Consider the following 24557-nt stretch of genomic DNA (forward strand, 5'->3'; position numbering starts at 1 on the left):
GTGTGATGGTCAGTGGGAAGAACGCTTCTTAAATTTGTGGTCATTGGGAAGAATTACCCCCTTACAGATAGCTAAAAAGATTACTGGTGTCAGTGGGAACTTATCTGAGAGGCAGAATTTGCTTATTGCTCATGGAACACCTAGCAACCTCAAGAGGAACCTTAGGATTCCATGGAACCCTGGTTGAAAAACCCTGGTCTACACCATGAATGAGAAGTCCTAACTCAACATTATATGTAGAGTTGTCACCTGAGACGGAAATCACTGTATTTATAGGGAGCCATCTTTGCTACTCTAACATTCATTAATATTTAATATAGCAAGGGCTAACTGAAGAAGTATGGAAGAAGTCACTTACCGGGACTGTGGGAAGAGTCCTTGCTCTCACGATGGGTAGTACGAGAGATAACCTCGTCCATTTCTTGCTCTGACATCTGTATTCAAAAGCAAACACGATTGGAAATGTTGGAGTGCATACATGAAATAGTCCAATATAAAGATTGCTCTTGTCCCCCATCCCACTCTGTTCTGTGCCGTATAAAGCAACACTGATAGCACATTCCTCCCAGAGCAGACTACCCACAATATGCATCACTTTTAAAAACTGGAGCAAAGGGAAGAGTGTGGCGTTACTCACAAACAACCAATTAGATGATAGCTGGTGTTTGTTAAACTGCAGAAGACAAAGGAAAGCTCAGGTATAATTGTCTGCAATGGACAACACAGATGCTTTCTTATATGAAGGTAATGCCATGACCAAAGACAATAAGACTATCATACATTTATTTTATATATATATTTTGAGATAGATATAGATCTATATCTATATAGATGGATATATCTCTATATCTATCTATCTCCATGGATTTAACAACTGGTGATCCTGCAAACAACACACTCCCTATCCTAGGGTGGCTACGCTCATTCCCCCACTGTATCTATAGAGGGAGCTATGGTTGCTTTACTGGTTTGGACAGTATATCTTCATTATACTGGGGACAGAGCAAGTATTCATTTACAGAAGATAGCTTGGAAGGAAGATAACTTTGTGTTTTTAGTTCAGCTCACAGGAAGTGACAAGGACACTGCATTTCTGGCAGGATCAATGTGTATATTCTGTACTTGCTAAAAAAGAAAAAAAAAAAACTAATATAGCTATCACATCTAAGGACTAGTTTATGGATTTATATATTTATATAAAATAAAAAGAAATCTAGTCAGTCAGACTGTTTCAGGTCAGCCGAAATGTTAACATAAGAGACAACCTTGCTACAAGACTTATGGCTTGTTCACACTTGCGGTTGAGCAGTGGTTTTACCACCCCCAACAGTTTTTCCTTCAGCTGCAGAGGCTGTAGCTAGGTGTGGGGGGGACAACCGCGGCTGCGATGCTTTACCTCATGGCAGGAATTATAATCCCTGTCGCTGGTGATCGGTGGGTGATGCGCAAGCCATTTAAGTGAATGGGGCCGCTCTGCATTTGCACCCAATTGTGGTGTGCTAGGGTGGGCTTCAAGGAGTTATAGCAGGATATGGCTATAGCGGATATAGCGGAGGAAATAGTGCCTCCTCAGTGCCTGTTAAATGCTCTCTGAAAAGCGATCCAAAAGCACATTGCTCTTCATAGAGCAAAACTTATGTGAACAAGCCCTTTGGCTAGGTTTGCACTGCTCCGATCAGATTATGATCCAACTTTCAGTACGATTATGCAATGCAACTTGGATGTGCCTTACATATTCTATGGGTCTGGAATTGCCCTAAAGTAACATAGGACCCTTTTCCAAAATCCTGCTGCGCTGTATTGATATGAACAGGCAACAAAACAGTGCAATTTCCATTGTTCTGTGTGACTTGAGTTGCATATAAAATCGCACTAGTGTGAACCAGGCCTTAGGGTGACCATACCCGTTACAATTTGGTTGTACAATCTCTTTTAAAACTACCAACATTACATGACAGGGTGGAAAACCTGAATAGCCCATTCGCTTTGTGTCCAATCATGCAGGTCTGTATACTACATAGTTGTTTGAAGATCTAAATGAGATTGTACAATCAATCAGATTGCACACTGTTGCCAGTAATGGGCTGCAAAAGTTTTTCAACATACATAAACTGGACTTGTAACATTTTATTTCTTGCAGTACATCACAATCTGGAGATGGTTCACATTGGTGTGGTGCAATGCCAAGTGCATTGAGGTGCATTGTGTTAAGCTGGTCATAGATGGATCAAATGTTGGACGGTTCAGCAGGGATGGGCTGAGATTCAATTCTTCTATGGGCAGGCTAGTTGTACTGAAGCCAATCCATTGATCGACTTCATCCACTAACAGTGATCATTGTGTTCAGTTGGCAGGGAAGGCTTCGAGCTGACAGAACACAAAAGCGCTGCAGGAGCGATTCCCTCATAAACACTGACTGTGTTGATGGTGAAAGAGAGATTTTCTTTCCTGCAAACCGTGATTTCAAGAAAGAAAATTGTATAATCTATGGCTTGCTTAAGGTGTTACTAAACCCAGGAGCCTGCATTCACTATATCTGGTCTCCCACAGTTCAGAGAACATGGAAATGCAATTATTTTAGTAACTACAAACTGCTAAATACCTTTTCTCATCAGCAGTATATAGCAGTCTTGTGACTTCTATCAGCGTCTGGTTACAGCTTGTAGGAGGAGTTTTCATTCTACTCCTATCCTATAAAGCTGCACGACCCCTGACCCTCTGTCTGGACAGTGCTGATTGGCCCTGTGCCGATAACATGCACCCTTCCAAGGAAAAAGAATATATCTCTAGCAATACACAACAACAAACTGAGCATGTGCAGAGTGCCCCCCCCCCCCCCCCCCCCGGCTCTCTCTCAACATGAGATGGATTGGGGACAGTGGAAGAAGGGGAGGATCAGAGAAGAGAGGATCTGTCAGAGCGCCGCTCTCCCCTATGGGGGATCGGATGATGACGGACCGTAGAGTCCGTCGTCACCCGATCCGATCCGAAAACGGATGGAAAGGTAGGGTTTTCCTCCGTTACACTTTTTCAGATCGGAGCGGGTCGGATGTCAGCGGACATGTCACCGCTGACATCCGACGCTCCATAAGGATACATGTATGTCTGTTTTTCATCCGAAAACGGAAGGATGAAAAACGGACATACGGATCGTCCGTGTGAAAGAGCCCTTACACAATGTGGTGGATTAACCCCTTAGGTTCCACAGTGAGTATAACAAGCATGCTTTACTGCATATACAGACTGATTTTACTGTTGTGGGTTTAGTATCACTTTAAGGTGAATGAGATCCTATGAGTGGACAGATAAACATCTGTGCTCACAGACGTAGAAGCCTTTAAATCATGGAACAGTACATGAAGAATTACAAATTTTGCTCCTGCAGTGTATTATCATTTAAAGAATTACAGTAATAAAAAAAGAAGTGCAACCAGAGGCGTAACCAGAACCTTCATGGCCCCGATGCAAGAAACCATGAAGGGCCCCCCTGACCCCTGGCGTGACCCAGCCCCATGCTTCAGGGGGCCCATGTGTTACCCCTGTACACCTGGATTAGAGGAGGAGCGGTGGGGGTGGCATATAGGAGGAACACCAGCGGGAGGGAGAGGAGAAGTAGGCTTTCAGTGACTGCAGGAGGAAAATGGAGGGTATTGGTTCCCCTATATGGCGCCCCTTCTATCCAGGTGTACAGGGGTGAGGCATGTGTCCCCTGGAGCATGGAGCTGGGATGAGTGGCAGTGAGCGGTGGTGGTAGTGATGGTGGAATGGAATGGATGAGTGGCAGGTGTGGTGGGGGGGAAGGGATCAGTGGCAGCAGTGGTGGTGGGGTGAATGGGATGGGATGAGTGGCAGCAGTGGTGGGGGGATGGCATCAGTGGTGGTGGTGAGGGCGGTGGTATCAGTGGCAGTGGTGATGGTGAGGGTGGGTGGTATCAGTGGTGGCGGTGGTGAGGGAGGGTGGGATCAGTGGCGGTGAGGGGGGTTAGATCAGTGGAAATGGTGGTGGTGAGGGGGGGTGGGATCAGTGGTGGTGGTGAGGGGGGGTGGGATCAGTGGTGGTGGTGAGGGGGGGTGGGATCAGTGGTGGTGGTAAGGGGGGTGGGATTAGTGCGATCAGTGGCGGCAACGGTGGTGTGGTGAGGGATAGTGGGATCAGTGGTGGTGACGGTGGGGGGGGGTGGGATCAGTGGCGGCGGTGGTGAGGGGGGGTGGGATCAGTGGCGGCAGCGGTGGGGGTCAGTGGTGGCAATGGTGAGGGGGGGTTCAGTGGCGGCAACGGTGGTGGGGTGGGGTGGGGTCAGTGGCAGCAGCGGCAGTGGTGAGGGGGGGGTGGGAGCAGTGGCAGTGGTGGTGCCATCCTCCCCCACCACCTCTGCCTCTTACTGATCCCATCCCCCCCCCACCACCACAGATCTCATCCATAGGGGGGGCAGTAAGAGTAATGCCGCATACACACACGCGGACTTTTCGACTGGACTGGACTGGTCCGACGGACTATCCGTCGGACTTTCGGTGGCTTTCCAACGGACTTTCCCAACGAACGGACTTGTCTACACATGATCACAACAAACGGATTCGTACGTGATGACATACACCGGACTAAAATCAGGAAGTTCACAGCCAGTAGCCAATAGCTGCCCTAGCGTCGGTTTTCGTCTGGACTAGCATACAGACGAGCCGATTTCTGGGTCCAGCAGAGTTCCGACGTAAAGATTTGAAACATGTTCCAAATCTAAAGTCCGTCAGATTTCCGACCCCCCCCCCCCCCCCCCCCCCCCCCCGCAGCAGAGGAACTCCAGGGCCCGTTTCGCCACCGAGTGCAACAAATAATAAATGACTGCATCACAACCAGAATACATTCTTTTCACTGATCTGACAACACTAAACTGAAATCTGATCGGCTGCTACAGAATTCCACGCTTATTGCTGCTCTCTTTTGGAGTAAGGTTGGTGATAACAAAAAAAAAAAAAAAAATCATTGTCAGAGCCATATATATCTTACTGTCAACGGTCTCGGCACATATGGACACCTTGCCTCTAAAACCTTTATGGTACATCAGTTTTATATTTTATCACAGGTTATTTTTAATAAAACACAGTATACCAGTCCAATGTTCTGCCGCTGAACGGAAATGAAGGCTGGGAGAGCGCTTCCCCCTGGATGTCATCAATTGCTCGGTGCTCCATATGGAATCTTTACAGATGCACGAAAGGAAAGGAGACGGACAACGGACATGTGGTTTTTTATTGCTCCTCTACGATGTGCCATTTTTATATCAGCCTGCTGTCTTTATACTGCTGGAATGAGAACAGACACCGGAAAGCTTCGGAGCACACCATTTCTGCCTCTTCATTTCATTGAAGTAGATCTAAACCCTAACTGGATGACATCTCGTCTTCTAAAGCAGCATGTATCGTAAGCCATTGCCGTTATTGCCATATTGTATTGTTTTCACATTTTTGTATCTTCTTGCCGCTGTTCTCCTTCAGCCAATTCCTGTCTACATGGATGTCACAAGCACATCATTACTCTGGATTGGCTTCTTGATAGTGATAGTACACTATGCCAGCACAAAGCGGCCTGTAATCTCCACCAGGGTTTCATGAGAACAGGGTGACAATGCAAGAGACCAAATGGTAATCAGTTGCCACCCCATTACTGGAAGTGCCTGAACTTTATGGCAGGATTACCTGGTATATGAGCTTTATGTGATTAGGTTTATTTACACTATATTGCCAAAAGTATTCGGACGCCTGCCTTTACACAAACATGAACTTTACTGGCATCCCAGTCTTAGTCCGTAGGGTTCAATATTGAGTTGGCCCACCCTTTGCAGCTTCAACAGCTTCAACTCTTCAGGGAAGGCTGTCCACAAGGTTTAGGAGCGTGTCTATGGGAATGTTTGACCATTTTGTTTGACCGCTTGAATTCATCCCAAAGGTGTTCTATCGGGTTGAAGTCAGGACTCTGTACAGACCAGTCAAGTTCCTCCACCCCAAACTCATTCATCCATGTTGCTTTCATTGTGCGTGCAAAGGCAGGCGTCCCAATACTTTTGGTAATATAGTGTATGTTAACGGGACAGCTCTAATCAATACACAAAAGTACAGTTTTTTCCAGAATGGCTACTTTCTACCTACGTGGTTGGGGCATGGCCCTATTGAGTTGGAAGGGTCACATTTGGCAGGTGGTACAAGGGGATCATTTTTGCTTCTGCAGCTTAGGTGAGAGAGGTTGGGAGGCGGTAAAAACACCAAACACCACTAAAGAAAATCAATTAATCCTTTCATTAGAGAAAGGCAATTACCTTCTGATTTGAAATGTAAAGTATGGGAACACGTAGCATGACTGCAGGCAATAACATACAGCAGATTTTTCTTAATATATTGTGCAATTATTCTAGAATGTCAAAAAGTTCCACGCAGCGCCTATTGAATGAAGTGTCTCATTTATAAGTTAACCATATAAATACACCACCATTACATCTTGATTCTATTTTACTGGACTTTATTAACATGTATTATAGGTAACTCCAAGAGAATCTTAACTATAGCAGATCTGCATGACTTTGATGCACATCAACAAAAGACTCAATACCTACTAGTCAACCAATATTTTAACAGCCGGGTTTTTGAGGAAGCCAAATCTTACCAGTGAAACTGGACAGACTGTTTTGGCTCTAATGCTTTCTGCTGGTGGGGATGAATCTTGCCCCTAAGTATAACTATAATAATCTAAATTTGGATGGCCGATGACTTTTTCATGAATATATTTCAGATTTGGATGTGCCCTAATTGTTTGAACCAACTATTTTGGGCATACTTCCTTTAATTTCACCTGGATAAGGTATGTAGAACAGTAAAAGCCCATTTTTACATTTTTTAACCACACTTTCATTTTCGTGTTATCCTTAAATCTATATTCAACAATTTGTCATGTTCTAGCTCAGGGGTCTCCAAACTTTCTATACAAAGGACCAGTTAACTGTCCTCCAGGCTTTGGGGGGGGGGGGGCAGACTGTGGCCAATAGAAATAGAAAATGCTGTGGCATCAGTTGAAGTAACCGGTGCCTCCTCATTGGTTTTAGTGGGAGGAGTACTGCCCCCATAATTGGTATCAGTGACAGGACTAGTGCCCTATCCTTGGTGTCAATCGGAGGAATAGTGGCCCATTGTTGGTATCAATTGTAGGAATTGTGCCCCATCATTGATTTCAGTGGGAGGAATAGTGCCCCATTGTTGGTATCAGCGGGAGAAATGGTACTCTATTGTTGGTATTTAAGGGAGGAATAGTGCTCCATCACTGGTGTCAGTGGATAGAATGGTGCCTCAAGGCTGGATAAAGGCAAGCAAAGGGCCACATCAGGTTGGAGACCACGGGGTTCTAGCTTATGGCTCCTGCTGCACTCAGTCTCCTGTGAGAAGAGGAAGAGTGAGCAGCGGTGCTCCACCCAGGTCAGAGCTGCATCGAGCAAGGACTCAGGTAAGTGTTTAGGGACAGCGAGGGGAAAACTAGTATTGGACCTTTTTTTGCAGAGAATGCATTAAGGCTAAAAACGTTAAGACTGTTAAGACTTTAGAACCGGTTTAAGCTGGCCATACAGTATTGGATCTAAAAGGTTCCTCCATCAACGCTGGACAAATCCCCTTTGCTGGGCTATTTAAGAGCCACTGGCATTGGCTGTCAAAATGCCCGAACAGCGGCTGCTTCAGACAGGGTACAGCCACTTTGGCTGCCAATTTTCTGCCTGGCTCCTATGAATTTTTATTCAAAGGATTTCGGTGGAAGGGGGTTGACAGGGCCATCCACTAAGCGAATTACATCCAGTTCATCAGGAACCAGCTAAAATGCATACAGTGTATGGCCAGCTTTATCAATAAGCTTAAATGCTGCCCTGAAGTGTTGGAGCTTTGCCTATCAGAACAACCTAGAATTTATCCGTAAACGGAAAATATGGGAGGTAGTTGCAGATACAGTATGTGCAATTCTAAGTGCCTGTATTTCATGCCAGCTTCCCCTTATTCCACCCAATGACAGAGTCTCTTTAAATTACAAAGTTGCTTTTATTGCAATAAAATATATAAACTGTTTAACAAAAAGGGAAATTTTCCATTAGAACCCATATTTAAAAAGAAAAAGGTAACCATTAAAAGTAACGACCAGGATCTTTAAACCACACCATAAAATAGACTGCGTTGAAAGACTTAATCGCGTCTTCCTCTGCAGTTTATCTTGTGGCTTGCTGCTTTTATTGTGGCTGCTTAAAAAAGCCACAGAAAATGAGAAGCTTCTGGGAGGATACACAGAACATACCAAAGAGACTCCAGTGCCTGAAAATACCCTGACAGTAATGCAAACGTCATGAAGTTACAGGCTTGATCAGGCTTTTCAAAATGGATATATGGAATCCTAATTTCACAAAAGTTGGGGCGCTGTGTAATATCTACATAAAAACAGAATGCAATGATGTGCAAATCATATAAACCCATATTTTATTCACAATAGAAAATGGAAAACATCCCAATACCATTTTGGGGAAAAAAAAAAATAAGGTAATTTTGAAATTGATGGCAGCAACACATCTCAAAAAAGTTGGGATAGAGCAACAAAAAAACTGGTAAAGTGGTACTAACAAAGAAGGGCTGGAAGAACATTTTGCATCTAATTAGGTTAATTGGCAACAGGTCAGTAACATAATTGGGTAAAAAAAGAGCATCTTATAGTCAGCGTGTCTCAGAAGTAAAGATGGGCAGAGGTTCACCAATCTGTGAAAAGCTGCATCAAAAAATTGTCGAACAAAAGAACGCTCCTCAACGCAAAATTGCAAAAACTTTAAAAACCATCATCATTCTCTACAATACATAATATCAACAAAACATTCTGGGAATTTGGAGAAATTTCTGTGCGGAGGGGACAAGGTCAAAACGCAACATGGCTGTGATCTTCGGACTCTCAGGTGGAATTCCATTAAAAAACAGGCATGATTCTGGACATCACTGCATGGACTCAGGAATACCCTAAAAAATGATTGTCTGTAAAACGTGCCATCCAAAAATGCAAGCTAAAGCTCTATCATTTGTTTTAGATTGAGAAAGGAGCCATTAAAAACTTTATTTCATTTTATAAATAACTCGCAAAAATGTAGGGATACTTGGAAGGATCTATCAGGAAGCAGACGATATCCACTCTCCATTATAAATGACCCACTTAGTGGACCAAATACAATGTACTTGATGGTGGCAAAAGAAGACCAAGTCAAACGCAGGCTATCGCTAAAGCTGGCCATACACGAGCGAATTGTGTCTGCTTCCTGTTTTGCTCAGGTTGACCTAGTTCAGAAGGGCACATATCTTCTGGCCTGAGGCTGCTGCATGCAGGTACTCCACGGGCATTAGAACAGGGTTTGTGAAAACACCTACCCTGGACAAAATACAGTGAGCTCCTGGAACATCCATCAGGTGTGAACACATCATGGTCAATGTAAGTGAGTCACAGTTACTTACATTCCTATATATGGTATACCCAGTTATGCTCTCTATATAAAAATTGGCCCTAGTATGACACTCTAGTGCTGGGGTAGGCAACCTTAAAGAGGTGAAGACCTACCTGAACAACATGGGAGAAGTCAAAGATCACCGGGAACAGTGTCACCTCCTCACACCTGATTTAAACTTCTAATTGTCATACCAATGCATCGCAATTGTACAGCAACCATGGGTTTAAATCAGGTGGCGAGGAGGCAACATATCACTTCTTCACTACCTGTCAAACACATTCGGATCACTTTTCAGAGGAGTAGCAGCGCCTGTTGCACTTGTTAATGAACCCTTAGTTGAGGCAGCGGCACCCTTAAAGCTCATTCACACAAAGTTGGGGGCTGATAAAACCCTGTGGTGGAGTCGCGGATTTACTGCCCACAATCCCTACCCCCTTTAGCTGCTAAGGCAGCAGCCAAAGGTGTACACATGCAGCAGCAGAAATTAAACCCCCTGTTGCTTTTGGTGGGTGCTACCACATGTCAATCGCCACTCTGCAAGTGTCCCACAACTGCATGCTCCTACGGGGTCTAAGCAGGTGGTGAGAAAGCAACACAACGCTGCCTGCTTTAGCCCCTTGTTTGCTGTACTGCACAAGGTTGCAGGGCACTTGCAGAGTGGCCTCATTCACTTGAATGAGTCAAGCTCGGCAGGTGCTACACCCACCAACCATGACAGGGTGCAGAACTTCTGCTGTGGCTGCGACATGTGCTCCCCTGGTCACTACAGCTAAAGGGGGTGCAGTTGGAGTGGGGGTGATAAAAACAGGTCTTAACTATGGGATTTTACCCCCCCCCCAAACTCCAAATGCATAGTTGCTAACATTGCAAAAAAAAAATTCGGGACACTTTTTTGCATGTAGGCGGAGCCTGCTATAATTAGGGGCGTGGCATTTGTTTGTAGGCGGGGCATATTGTAACAGAAAAATGCGTCGCGCGAAGCACGTCGCGGCCAAAAATGGGAGTGGCTTGAGCGGAATAGTGGGCGTGTCTTAAACGGGCGTGCCTCGGAAGCGGTGTGGTATGAGATGAATGAGGGATGGAGGGAGAAAGAAAGAAAGAGGGAGAGAAAGAAAAAGAAAGAGAAAGAAAAAGAGAAAGAAAGAGGGATGGAGTGACAGCAGCCCCAGATCCTACACAACAGTAGAAATGTGTATTCCAGAAAGTTTAACAAATCAGCAGATAAAGATACTCCAAACACCTGGTGTTGGCGCTTCAATCATCCCGGCACCATGGTTGTTATGGTGTCAGGATGATTGAAGTGCATTATTTCTATTATTACATTGTAATATAGAATGAAATTATTTAACTCACAATAATGCAGAATCAGTGGGAACCCTGAGCGTGTCACCTGCCATGTCGCCTGCCACCAGATGCCATCATGTGTCCCCAGCGGAGTCCTCCCTTACATCAGGCATTGCAGCGGAGTCCCCCCTTACATCAGGCATTGCAGAAGTGTCCCCCCTTACATCAGGCATTGCAGCGGAGTCCCCCCTTACATCAGACATTGCAGCGGAGTCCCCCCTTACATCAGGCATTGCAGCGGAGTCCCCCCTTACATCAGGCATTGCAGCGGAGTCCTCCCTTACATCAGGCATTGCAGCGGAGTCCCCCCTTACATCAGACATTGCAGCGGAGTCCCCTTTACATCAGGCATTGCAGCGGAGTCCCCTTTACATCAGGCATTGCAGCGGAGTCCCCCCTTACATCAGGCATTGCAGCGGAGTCCCCCCTTACATCAGACATTGCAGCGGAGTCCCCCCTTACATCAGACATAGCAGCGGAGTCCCCCCTTACATCAGACATAGCAGCGGAGTCCCCCCTTACATCAGACATTGCAGCGGAGTCCCCCCTTACATCAGACATTGCAGCGGAGTCCCCCCTTACATCAGACATTGCAGCGGAGTCCCCCCTTACATCAGACATTGCAGCGGAGTCCCCCCTTACATCAGACATTGCAGCGGAGTCCCCCCCTTACATCAGACATTGCAGCGGAGTCCCCCCTTACATCAGACATTGCAGCGGAGTCCCCCCTTACATCAGACATTGCAGCGGAGTCCCCCCTTACATCAGACATTGCAGCGGAGTCCCCCCTTACATCAGACATTGCAGCGGAGTCCCCCTTACATCAGACATTGCAGCGGAGTCCCCCCTTACATCAGACATTGCAGCGGAGTCCCCCCTTACATCAGACATTGCAGCGGAGTCCCCCCTTACATCAGACATTGCAGCGGAGTCCCCCTTACATCAGACATTGCAGCGGAGTCCCCCTTACATCAGACATTGCAGCGGAGTCCCCCTTACATCAGACATTGCAGCGGAGTCCCCCTTACATCAGACATTGCAGCGGAGTCCCCCCTTACATCAGACATTGCAGCGGAGTCCCCCCTTACATCAGACATTGCAGCGGAGTCCCCCCTTACATCAGGCACTGCCAGAGTCCTGTCTTTACACCAGGCATCCCCAAATGGAGTCAGGCATTCCCAGCAGTGCAGAATGGGACAAAATACCCGGGTGGCTGCCAATAGCAATTGAGCTGCGGTGCCACCCACCCCCGCCCCTTCCCACATCAGGTCGCAGCAGGGCGGGAGGTGGGCGGTGCCACAGCTCAAATTCTATTGGCAGTCACCTGGCCATTACTAAATAGTAACTTGGCCTCCGGGAAAATGGCGGCCGGTGGAGACATTGTCTCCGTCGGCCACAGACCTCTAGTGGCGGGCGGCGACGAAAAAAAAAAAAAAACAACGGTAAAATTTGAATTTCCCGGGAATGGCTAAACCTGGGAAACGGGGCTAAATAGGCTTGAATGGAGGAGAAGATTCGGATGCCGCACACCGGATGTAGTCAAAATATTTTCACTTTATTGAAAAAATGGGATCATCAAAATAACAAGACTGTCATGCAGAAAGCACAGATAAGCTGACGCGTTTCGCACTACTAGTAGATCGTGATCTACAGGTGGCTGATCCCCGAGTTAACCCAAGCAAAACTGGTACTCATGATGAAAACACAACTCTTTGCCCTGCATCTGTCCAAGTCACCTAATCCTTACAGCCTTTCTCAAACTTTCTACCCCAGAGCAATCCTTCAATTCACGGGGAACCGCTGCTAAAACAAATTAATCAGGCGTAAGTGGGAAAAAATGTAATTATTACAGTGGTGGGCAGAATTGCATACTTTCAGACAGTTAAAAGAATCATTGATGTCATGCCACTGGCTGTGCCAAATAACATTGGCCCTGGAACTAGGCAAGCATCATTGGATGGGAAGTCATTCAGTCCAGCTCAAGAAACCCCTAGCAACCTCTGAAGGAACCCTAAAGAGTTCCACAGGACCCTAGATGAGAATGCCTGCGTGCAGGTCTCGCATCAGCTCAAGGAAGCCCTAGCAACCTCTGAAGGAACCCTAGAGATTTCCACAGGACCGTGGTTTAGAATGCCTGCGTGCAGGTATCACATCAGGTCAAGGAACCCCTAGTAACCTCTGAAGGAACCCCAGAGTGTTCCACAGAACCCTCTTTGAGCATGCCTGTGTGCAGGTCTCGCATCAGCTTAAGGAACCCCTAGAACCCTCTGAAGGAACCCTAGAGAGGTCCACAGAACCTTGGTTGAGAATAGCTTCTTACAGGTCTCGCATGATCAGAGTAGCACTATATCTTAGCCTGCAAAAATTCAATGTGAAGTGATTCCAGGTTAGGAGCACAGACACCCGCATTCTGAAGACTAGCAGCACAATGTCTACAGCACAACGTCCTATGAGAAGAAGCTGCAGCCACTCCCCAAAAGTTCAGTGTAAAAACAGCTGAATGAGACCACAACTGATATATAAAACCCTGATTATGGTGAACAGAGGGGAGTTTATGGAACATCTTCTGATTTGCAGCCTGGAGTTATTAACATAACTTCTCCAATACTCAGCAAGTTGGTACAAAGACATCATATGTGTACCATAAACCAAATGACAGCATTTCAAACATGATTGCATAACAAGACACTCGTTAGTGTGATGATTGCGTATATTTAAGGAATGGATTTGCATCATGCTCCTGATTACATAGAGGCAGTGAACAACTTTCTCAGGGTAATGGAGAGGTCTTGCTCTCTCCATTAATAGGCACTTGCTTCTTATCGTATTACAGATTGCCAGCAGTTGTTTCCTTTATAACATTGTGTACGAAAGCAGTAATAAGGGAAATGCCAGCTAGAATTCCACTTATTCCAGCTAGATGTTTTTGTTACAAAGTTTATTCATATACCAATTTTTTTATTGTATTCCATCTGTTGTGTTTTTAGTTATAATTAAAGTGGACCAAGCAATTTATACAGTATAACACATATATATATATATATATATATATATATATATATATATATATATATATATATACACATATATATATACACACACACACACATATACATGCTTTCAACCCCTGCTACAGTCATAGAAAAGTGACCATGTTGCAGTGTTGATCTCTGGGGGAAAGGAAAGGTCTCCTCCTGCCTGCAGCAGGCTGATCTCAACCCAGGCAAAATCACTGAACTGGAGCTCACGGATTGCTTTTCAATGATAAAAGATTTTTTTTTTTACTGAAATATACCCATTAGATTGTAAGCTCCTAGAACTAGGGCCCCCCCCCCTAACCCTCTTGTATTGAATCGTATTGTAGTTGTACAGTCTCTCCTTATATTGTAAAGTGCTGCACAAACTGTTGGTACTATATAAATCCTGGATAATAATAACTGTTGTTGTAAATTGTGATGCCCGGAAATTTATTCATGCAGACTCATAAAATTAGTCAAAAGGGCCACTTTAATTTTCTTTAATGAAAGAAGCATTACAAGGAGCCATATGTGCTGCATATATCATGCTGACAGGAGGAGAGCAGAGAGATGAGCTCATCAGACTGCGGTTTCTCCTTTTAATCACAATCACAAGGTGGGGTGGAGGAGGAGGAGACCTGTAAGTGTTAAAGTTTCAACATAAAATAATTGTGTCTTCTCCCTTGGCAAATGGCCATTTTTTATGCTGTAAAATCAAAAGATGAATTAGTATTTTCCATTATTTATTAATCCTGTATTTCCTGCTGGGCATTATAGTCCCGCAGTGATTAGCCTATATAACTGGGCTCTCTGTGATTCCTCCCTAAGCCTAAGGAAAGAGCGTGCATGCCCAAAGGTTGGCATAGGGCATGCTCAGAAACATATCGCTCTCCAGCCCCCTTCCCGGTGATGTCGCTCCAGAATTACCTTAGGAAATTCCAGCCAGCTTCTCTTCACATCCACTCCAGTGACAGCAGACCTTGGCGTGCTCTCTTTCGGATGGAACCTCCTGTGTCCCCGATACATTATTGATGAGCCTATCTCTCATGTTTAAGATGTGAGTGGCCATTTTTTAGGTTTTATTAAAGTAATTTACAGTCTACACTTCGAGGCGCTTTTCCCTTCTTTTGTTTGTCCCTTGCCAGATGGCGCTGTGTTGTGTTGCAGAGCTCTGCAAATCTAATGCCAGGATGGACAGAAATACAAAATCGGCAGATAAAATAACTCCCACATATGTATGTCAATCGTGTGTTAAGTTGTTTGCCTCGAATTCAGCTTTATTAGGTTTGTGATTTAATGCGTACATTTTTAGGAGGACTTCAAAAGTAGTGTTGCAGAACCTTACCTTTGGGTTTGGATGTCGGCTGATTATTAAGCTCACAGGTCCTGGTCCACACTCGCTTAAAATGGCGTACGCCTCGCTTAATGCGGCATGGCGGAGACTCACGGAGTCAGCTTCCAGGATCTGATCACCACGGCTGCAAAATGAGAAAGAAATGACAAACAGATATGATCGTCTCTTACAAGGGAACTCCAGCCAACAAAAAATAATAGAAAACACTCATACTCTGGACATGTCAACTGATCCCATAAACCCAGGAGATATGGAAAGAAAGAAAGAAATGGCTGCACATCCAGAACTTCCGATTGCCTTTTATTTTATTCACAAAGATAACACAAAAGACACCAAACTGGTCACGTAGACGCGTTTCACACATACATCTTGTGCGTAATCAATAATGATTACGCACAAGATGTATGTGTGAAACGCATCTATGTGACCAGAGTTTGGTGTCTTTGGTGTCATCTTTGTGAACAAAACAAAGGCAATCGGAAGTTCTGGATGTGCAGCCATTTCTTTCTTTCTTTCCAAGTTTCCCATGGAGGCGGGCCGGGGCTGGCACTCCACGGGACATTCCAACCAGCTTTATGTTCATACACCTGGAGCAGCGGTTCTTTTTCTTGTAAACCCGGGAGATACCCAAGTCTGCCAAAGTGTCAGGAGATACCTCAGATGTAATACACTGTAGGTAGTGGGTAAGTAGTGAAGCTGGTTTCTCCAGAAAGGAGAAGAGTTCTATCAATTACTGACATTAGCAAAAAAAACCCCAAAAAACTGAGGACTCATGGAATGGGGTAGGGTTATATAAAAGGCACCCCAGGGGGGGCATGTCCTCCAAAGCTTGCCAGCATCCAATCACCTGAAGGTACAAAACTATAACCCATGGTGTATAAATATGTTGCTTGTGTCCTGTACTGTGCAAGATAATGAAATTCTGCATGTTCATATTAGGTACTTTCAGGTGGAGCTCTATGTTCCTTTTCTGATGTATACCCGTCTATTCCTAATTTTTCCTGTTTTTTGTACAGAGCTCAATGGATAAAGTTAGAATTTACACACGCAGCTGAATGACCAGCTGAACTCCCCCTTGGTATATGCTCTTGTTTATATGGCGTCATTCAAATTGTTGATCAAAGACAGAGAGTCCGAAGGCAAACAGTTTGGGATGTGCAATCAAGCCAAAAATGTTTTTCTTAGTTGTGAACAGAGTGGTGAAGGGTTAGAACCCTCCACCAGGGTTATTACTGCTGTCTGCCCCCCCCCCCCCTATTGTGGAGATTTCCCCTCATTTTCCGTTTTGGTGTTTGATGCAAAGTGGAACAGTTGACCTGAGATGCCTTTTTAAAAGAAATGGAAAAGGAACACAAGGGGGTGCCAACTAAGTTCAGTAATAAAACAGAAATGAATTAACCTCTTGGCGCCCTTTAAGAGGTTTAGGATACCAGAAGGTGGGGTGGGGTGTGTGATCATGTGATGCAGTGATTGGCTGTCACGGCAGTTGCATGGCCAGAAAGTTTCCGTTCGCAAGCAGCGATCTGGAACTTTCCGTTAGCCGCATGTAACTGTGTCGGGAGAGTTCAGGGCCTCCATTTGCCCCCCGCCAAGGGCCACCCGCTGAGAGGCCGCATATTTGCATGAGGCCAGCACCAAGGGGTTAAAAAGCCAATGAGCAACTCACATGTAAAAAGGAGAAAGGCAGGCATTGCCTTTCTCCTTTTACATGCGAGTTGCTCCATTGGCTTTTTAATTAATTTGTGTTCTAATACTGCACTTAGTTGGCGCCCCCTTGTATTCCTTTTCCAGATTGACAGAGTTTGCTTCACTCTATGGGGCTTCTTCCACTTTCTGAAAGCCATGGACTGTTATGGACTTTAATTCAAATGGACTTTTTTAACTTTGTGTATTGGGGTAGAACACATCTTCTCCAGAGCCAATTCTATCTATTGCATATTTTCCTCAAAAGAAATGCAGCCAGCATCCCTTTTTTTTTCTTTTAGCAGCAAAAAGCCGGCTCCCCACTGCACATGCACAAAGCATGTCAGCACTGTGAGAGTGGTCCTGCAGCCTCCTTGGACATATGATGTGCCCCAGGAGGTAGTGGGCAGGACAGGGGCCGGGCCAAGCTGACATTATTTTTGCCTAGGTGAGCAAGCGCCCAAGTGGGAGCTTGACAGATAAAAGGTACCAGCTCCCAGAAAACAAAACACCACATTTGTTAAGAGGAAGGAGGAGAAGGAGTGGTACTTTCACTTTTAAAGGAAAGGCCGCTTTAATTTAGAATCACTTCAGTGCAGGCGTTAGCACAGATTCCTTCATGGGTGTAAAATTTCAATATTGCGGCATTTTATCATTCAATCATTCCACCCTGCTGAGATCAAAAATCTGCTTAATCCCATATTAATATTAGCAGTTCATATCTCAGCATGCCGTGTTTAAGGATAGCTTTCATGGTGTTTGATACAATGGTATAAATAAATCAAGATTAAATCACAGCATGACTTGTAAGTGAAGGAAATTAAACTGTATAATAAATTACCTTCTGGTACTTAATACAGAAAAACAAACAGCCACACTTCACACTGAACGGTGTCATTATACAGAGACATCTGGAACGGGTCACCACACAGACCATCCCGACGGTCTTAAAAGGATTTCCCCTCCATCATGAGAACCACATTTTCGCTAAAAAGGTTCCTTTCACAAGAACTGTTGTTTTAATCTTAAATGACTTTGCTACAATCTTCGACCAAAGTGAGAAAACATAGTGGATTCACATGGGAGGACTACATCAAATGGCCTTTAAAATATTAATAAACAGCCCGGAACAGAGACACAAAGTATCTAACATAAGGGGGCATTGGTTTATGTTAATTCTATCTACACAAAAATATACACATAAAAAGTTCAATAGACATTCCATGCTACAGGCCTAGACTTGCAACCTAGAAAATGTGGCGATAGCCAGAAGGAATTCTGGATCTGACAGCATGTATAAGCTATACATAGTATAGTAAAATACAGTGCCTTTGACCTGTTCCCCCAAATATAAAATAGTAAAAGTAGTCTACTACTACCTATATTATTTATATCATTGAGATGTAAACTACCTACTATTGGGTTTATTATGCGATAACGGTTGACAATCATTTAACTGGTTCACGACTGCCCCATAGTAGATTTACTGCTACAGGGTGGCTGCTCTGCGCAGACTCAAACACACATATACATACACATTATATATATATATATATATATATATATATAATTATCATAATGATTCTGCACTTCTGGGTCACTCCTACTGTGATTTTACACAGTGGTAGCTGATTAGCGGGTCCCGCCGACCCGATGTCTACTGGGGCCCGCCGATCGTTCAGTACTCTGACAGAATGACAGTCTGGAAACAGAAGAAGGGTGCACACACCGCTTCAGGCAAAAAATGGATACACCCGATCCAAAGTGCTAATCCTGGCTCATCATGGTAGGCAATATCAAGAAAAGAAGAAAAGATTGATCGCACACTTGAATCCAAAAGATGCTGTAGAAATTTCTTTATTGTCATGAGCCAGACAAAATTGCAGAGATGATGAGTTGATGCATTTCACACGAAACAAGCACGGTTCTTTTCGTGTGAAACGCGTCAACTGATCATCATTGCAATTTTTTCTGGCTCATGACAATAAAGAAATTTCTACAGCATCTTTTGGATTCAAGCGTGCGATCAATCTTGTCTTCTCTTCCAGAATGACAGTCTGCCTATGTAAACAAGGCAGACTATCATTCTGTGGAGTACAGAAGACATGGTTCCTGTGTTTCTGTGAAGCAGAAACACCATCCAGGTCTTCCAGTAGTAAAAGCACGTCCCTCACACTTAGCAAGCACTCCCTAGGCACACATTTAACCCTTTGATCACCCCTGATGTTAACCCCTTCCCTGACAGTCTCATTAGTGCATATTTTTTTAGCACTGACCACTGTATTAGTGTCACTGGTCTCCATAACGTGACAAAAGTGTTAGTGCCCTGACTGTCGCAGCCCGCTATAAGTTGCTGTTCGCCGCCATTACTAGTAAAAAAAAAAAATTTTTTTTAAATTAAAAATCTCATACTTTATAGATACTGTAACTTTTGCGCAAACCAATCAATATACGCTTATTGTGATTTTTTTTTTTACCAAAAATATGTAGCAGAATACATAATGGTGTAAACTGATGAAGAAATTAGATTTTTTTATATTTTTTTATTGGATGTGTTTTAGCTCAAAATAAAAAAAAAAAAAACAAAAAATAAAATTGCAGAGCTGATCAAATACCACCAAAAGAAAGCTCTATTTGTGGGGAAAAAAAAAAAAAAAGAGGACATACATTAGATTTGGGTACATTGTCACACGACAGCGCAATTGTTAGTAACGCAGTGCCGTATCGCAAAAAACAGCCTGGTCTGGAATGGGGTAAACCTGCTGGAGCTGAAGTGGTTAAATGGGGCATTCCCCTACTAGAAGCAGAGAAGGCCAGAAGCCATACTTGCATAAAAGTAGACTGATCAAGGGGTCTTGAAAACCAATTTATCTTCATGGAAAGAAGGGTAGGAAATATGATCAAATTGGTTTGCCTGGTGAAATAGTTGTGAATATTGAGATGCTTTTACATCTGATCTTTGAATTGGTTCAGATCTGCTCACCCCCAACTGCAAATACTCAAACTTAACAGTTTATGCAAAGTTGGAGTAATGTTGCGTGTCTGGTAGGGACAGCCAATCACTGGTATTATTTTAGTTGGTTATAGCGCCTCCAAACTAGACCGCTGCCCAGGACAGTCCGCAATTACACCGCACACAGCAGTTCTCCATATTACAAAATTGCACATAAAAACCAGCGTGCCACATTACTAGCAGTCGATTAAGTCTTATTTTCCAGCATCTAATCTTTAGATTTGAGGAATGTTCTTTTAATTTGAAGATTGGAACCTGAAATATTACCTTCACCTAATGCCATGATGCCCTGTTTTTGGGACAGGGACAAGTCAAACATTTTAAAGGGCATGTACCTTAGTCTTCCATCCATCTTGGCGACAGATCCTGGAGCTAAGCTGTGGATGTAAATGGCGGGAGAGTTGTTTTCTAGAGCAAGGCAACATACTCCAATGCCCAGACCAACACCAGGTTCTGTAAGAACAATACACACAAAGATGAACAGAAAGCACTTTTTCTCTTTAGCATGTGATGCATTGTAAAATGCTTAAGCCTGATTCCCAGTACCTTGAACCTGTCGCTAACCCAGGTAATTCAAACTAAGAACATATTAAAAAAAAAATTATGGAGTATAGGTAACACTTACACATACTCCTTGGGCCTGCCTATTGGTCTTTTAATATGATGGGCAGCCTCACTGGTCAATAAGGAGGATTGGGAGGTGGGGCAAAGCTTGATTTTTATAGGAAAAGTCAAGATGTACGTATAATTTCATTTACTTACATCTTTAGATATGCTAATCAAACATAATGAAGTTTCATTAAAGAAAAACTCTGCTTATGCAATTTCCATTATATGCTTAATTTCAGTTGTCTGGATTTGTTGAAACTTTGCTTTAAGGCTGGGTTCACACTATCTTCGCCTTGCGGCTCACAGCAAGGGTTCGGTGCGTTGGCATTCACCGTTTCAGGTCCGATTTCAGCACAAATTTTTGGCTGAATTCGCACCTGAAACAGACCAGAAGACACAGAGGGTTCCTGTGCAAGTTCACACTGGAGCCACAGCGGAGATATGTGAACCGACTCCATAGAGAGCCAGTCAAAATCTCCTGCTATTGCGAGAGTGTGAACGCAGCCTTAAAAATCTAATTGTTTGTCCACATATTCCGGACAATAGATTTACATAGAAGATGTGGCAATGTGTGTCCACACATTTGGGGCAGTTCAAAGAGTTAAAAGCGAGAAGGCTAGGCCCCTTAAAATTGACTTTAGTTCTGCCGGTTATCCTTCCTTTTGCCATTTACACAAAAATGGCCGTCTGACCCCTCCACAAAAATTTCCCTCTTTCCTGGAAAGGTGTTCCTCAGACTCCAATCAGTCGCTGCTTTATGTCCAATCCCACCTCTAAAGCCGGCCCATACACAATTCAAATCTCGCCCAGTTCAGCAGGGACCAGCCAAAGTTTTGAACCATTAATGGGCAGGCTGAATGTACCAAGTCGATCAATCAACTTGGAGACAACCAGCTTGCCAAATTCGCTTGCATTTAATCGCAATTAGCTGCTATAGCCACTAGCGATAATCACTGTCTTCTCCTGGCAGGGATGGCTTCCCCCGCTGTTCCCCAATCCCCCCGCCAGAAGAAGACAGGAGGGATTCCCGCATCAATGCGGTCTGTGTTAAAGGGGGAAATCAAGCAAATTTATTTTGCAGGAAAGAAATTCGCTCCATGTATGGCCGGCCTAAAGACGCAGCCAAGATGGGTTCTGTGCGAATCAGATGCACTCATACTGCAATTTTTGTTAATCACCGCAACAAGGGGGATATGGGGACCTAAATCCAAGAACGCAGCAGCCACTTTGTACCCGATTGTAATCTATGCAGTGTAGAAAATAGATATGGACAACAAGAAGTTTTTACATAACCCAATATGACTAAAATCACACATTTCCCATTGGGAACATCGGTATTTCAATGCCTTGTATGTATAACAGAAAATAATATATCTAATGGAAAATGTAAACAATGTTGATTATCTTGATGCCATGCCTAGTAATATGAAATTTTACAGAACTGTGAATGAAATATATGAAAAATGACACTATAATGTTCTCTGACTTTACATGACATTAGACTCAAATTTAGATTGACCATTATACACCCAATTCTGTTTTATTTTTACCTTTGTTAAGAGAGACTTCCATTACGATTCTGTCCTTAGGTCCAGGTCCTTTGCGGGGAGAGGAATCGCCATCCTCCGAGCCATGCAAGGATGGCCCAAAGCTCATGCTGGAGTTTGGGGAGCTGGAGCGGCTAAGTAAAGTCGGGGTAGGACACGGTGTGAGGCTGGGACTGCGCAGTCGCGTCCGTACGGTTAAAGTCACCACTCCTTTCCTGAGTTGCTGTCAAAGAAATATGACCAGTAAGACTGAAGTAGTATGAGATTATTTTTTCTTCCCTTTTGGGATAAAAAAGGATTTTTAGGTTAAAAGGATGAAAAAAAAAAAACCATTGTAAGCACCCCTGCAAGTAGTAAATGGTTTGTCTCATCCTAGTAACTGCTACATCTGCAGGACAGCTATCTTTTGAAAAACAACAAACTTACTGGCAAGATCACCAGGTGAATATGAGGGAAAGAAAGTCTAAAAAAGAAGCCATTACATCCGATTGGTAAGCTGCAATATAATAAAATGTTTTCTTTTGGATTTTCAAAACATCTTTAAAGGGTAAGTCCACCTTTACATAAAAATCCGTAAGTTGAACTTAAACGTGTCCCCCTCCCCCCCCCCCCGACCTGGACTGCGGCAATCTCGGGTTCTAACCCCCCTATATCCTTGTCAGGAGGGATGTTTTGGAGCACTCTAATTGGTCAGTGGCATCACATGGGCGGTCCAATCAGCGGCCGCATAGCCCGTCCTGTCAGCTATGGAGAAGACGCGTGGATGCAGAGAGGATTTCTAAGCCCCGGACTCCTGACGTGGATATACTGGGGGCTCAGAACGGGAGATTGCGGCGATCCAGGTCAGCAGAACCGAGGGGGGGGGGGGGGACCTGTGTAAGTTCACCTTATAGATTTTTCAAGTTCCCATACGTGGCTAAATAGAGAAGGACTGAAACCTCTGTCAGGGTTTTAATGCTATGTCTTCACTGGATTTACCCTGCCTATTTGTTTTAAAAGAGAAGTATGGGATTGTTTTTTATTTTTGAATCATACTTACCTAGCTGGATGTCAGTCTGATGCTGCATCTGTCCCCCACAGGGCTCCAACATTGAGAACCGAGCGATCAAACACCGCCGATCACTCAGTTCTCACAGCTTCCCGAGGAGAGAACTGGTGACTGTCTCCGCCCCCACAGGAGACAGTCACAGGAGAGGAGCGAGGTTTCAGGCGGACGCATCGCTGAATCGTGGGACAGGAGAGTGTCTGTTTATTAAAAAAGTCAGCAACTACACTTTTTGTAGCTGGTGACTTTTACAAACGAGTGGAACTCCACTTTAGCTGATTACTCATTTGTCAGTGGGGTTCCCCTGTTGACAGCTGAAGTGTTAAAGAAGTCGGGCAATTGGAGCTGTCAAAAAAAAAAAAAAATCCGGGCAATGTTTATTAACAACATTGCTCAGCTGCTGAAACACTACAGATCTTTTATCTTTCTTCATCTACAGATAAAAGAGATCAACTTGATCTGTAGTTGAAGTCAGTTTAAAGCAATCTGTCAAGTAAAGAAAATGTTTGTTTTTTTTGCTCCTCTGTTTAACCCCTTATTACCCCTTAATTTACACTAATCAGCCTTACTTAACTCCTTATTTTCCTCCATGTAATTATCATTTTTCTGCTGATTTTTTTTTTGTTTACTTCTATTCTATAAACTATTAATATTTAAAACACTTTTTTTGTTTACTTTGTTTGTTAATATTTTTACACTTTTAACATAGATTGACACGTTTCACATTGAAAAAAGCGCAAAATGTTAAAAAAAAAATAAAATATTTGGTGGAAATAACTTTTCAATGCTTTGTACTATTTCTGACAGCTGAAGTGTAAGCAAAACCGTTCCGTTGCGGTAGGTATCGGTAATTTGTATTGGCACTTTTTTTTTTTTTTTTTTTTTTTTAGTATAAGTATTTGTACTGGTTGTAAAAAAAAAAAAAAAAAAAAAAAAAAAAAAAATGGTATCAGTGCATCCCTAGTTAAAACCCTCAGTTTTTTCATTTTGGATAGGGAGGGTTAGAACCCTCAGTTTTTTTTCTCCATCTGTTTCCCATTGGGGAGATATACTTTCACTTGCTGTCCCATGGCCAAAACAGGAAGTGGGAGGAAATATCCAGGTGTCATCAGCACTAGTGCCCCTATTGGAAGATTTCCTTGTTATTCCTGCTCTGGTGGGAAACAAAAATTTGGGATTTTCTTTCATCACTCTCAGTGATAATGGTAAACAAGACAAATGAGGTAAATAACGTGGCCACAGACAACAATAAAAACCTGTCATGTTCTAATCCTTCTCCACTCTGTCCAAAACTAAAAAAAGGATGGACTTTAGTTATACTTTTAGAAGACAATTTACAGTACTTTTACAATAAGTTGTTTTGAGCGAAGGTTTTAATACACGGCCAAGGGATTCTCTGCTAATGATATGAATTTAGTATTTTTGCAAAGAATTGTAAATTTAATAGT

General features: G+C 43.7%; 1 protein-coding gene across 2 annotated transcripts in view; it reads right to left on the reverse strand.

The window, feature by feature from the left end:
• Positions 1 to 24557, reverse strand: part of PDZD2 (PDZ domain containing 2) — a 496705-nt gene that overhangs the window by 77402 nt on the left and 394746 nt on the right. For both annotated transcript variants that reach the window (XM_073620669.1, XM_073620675.1), the window contains 4 exons: positions 22068 to 22287; positions 20244 to 20361; positions 15204 to 15336; positions 359 to 434 (listed from right to left, as the gene is read on the reverse strand). In XM_073620669.1, coding sequence (XP_073476770.1) covers positions 359 to 434; positions 15204 to 15336; positions 20244 to 20361; positions 22068 to 22287 — 547 coding nt within the window. The remainder of the gene's footprint in view (positions 1 to 358; positions 435 to 15203; positions 15337 to 20243; positions 20362 to 22067; positions 22288 to 24557) is intronic.

The sequence above is a fragment of the Aquarana catesbeiana genome, linkage group LG01, assembly GCF_042186555.1.
Source record: "Aquarana catesbeiana isolate 2022-GZ linkage group LG01, ASM4218655v1, whole genome shotgun sequence".
In the NCBI taxonomy this organism is placed as follows: Eukaryota; Metazoa; Chordata; class Amphibia; order Anura; family Ranidae; genus Aquarana; species Aquarana catesbeiana.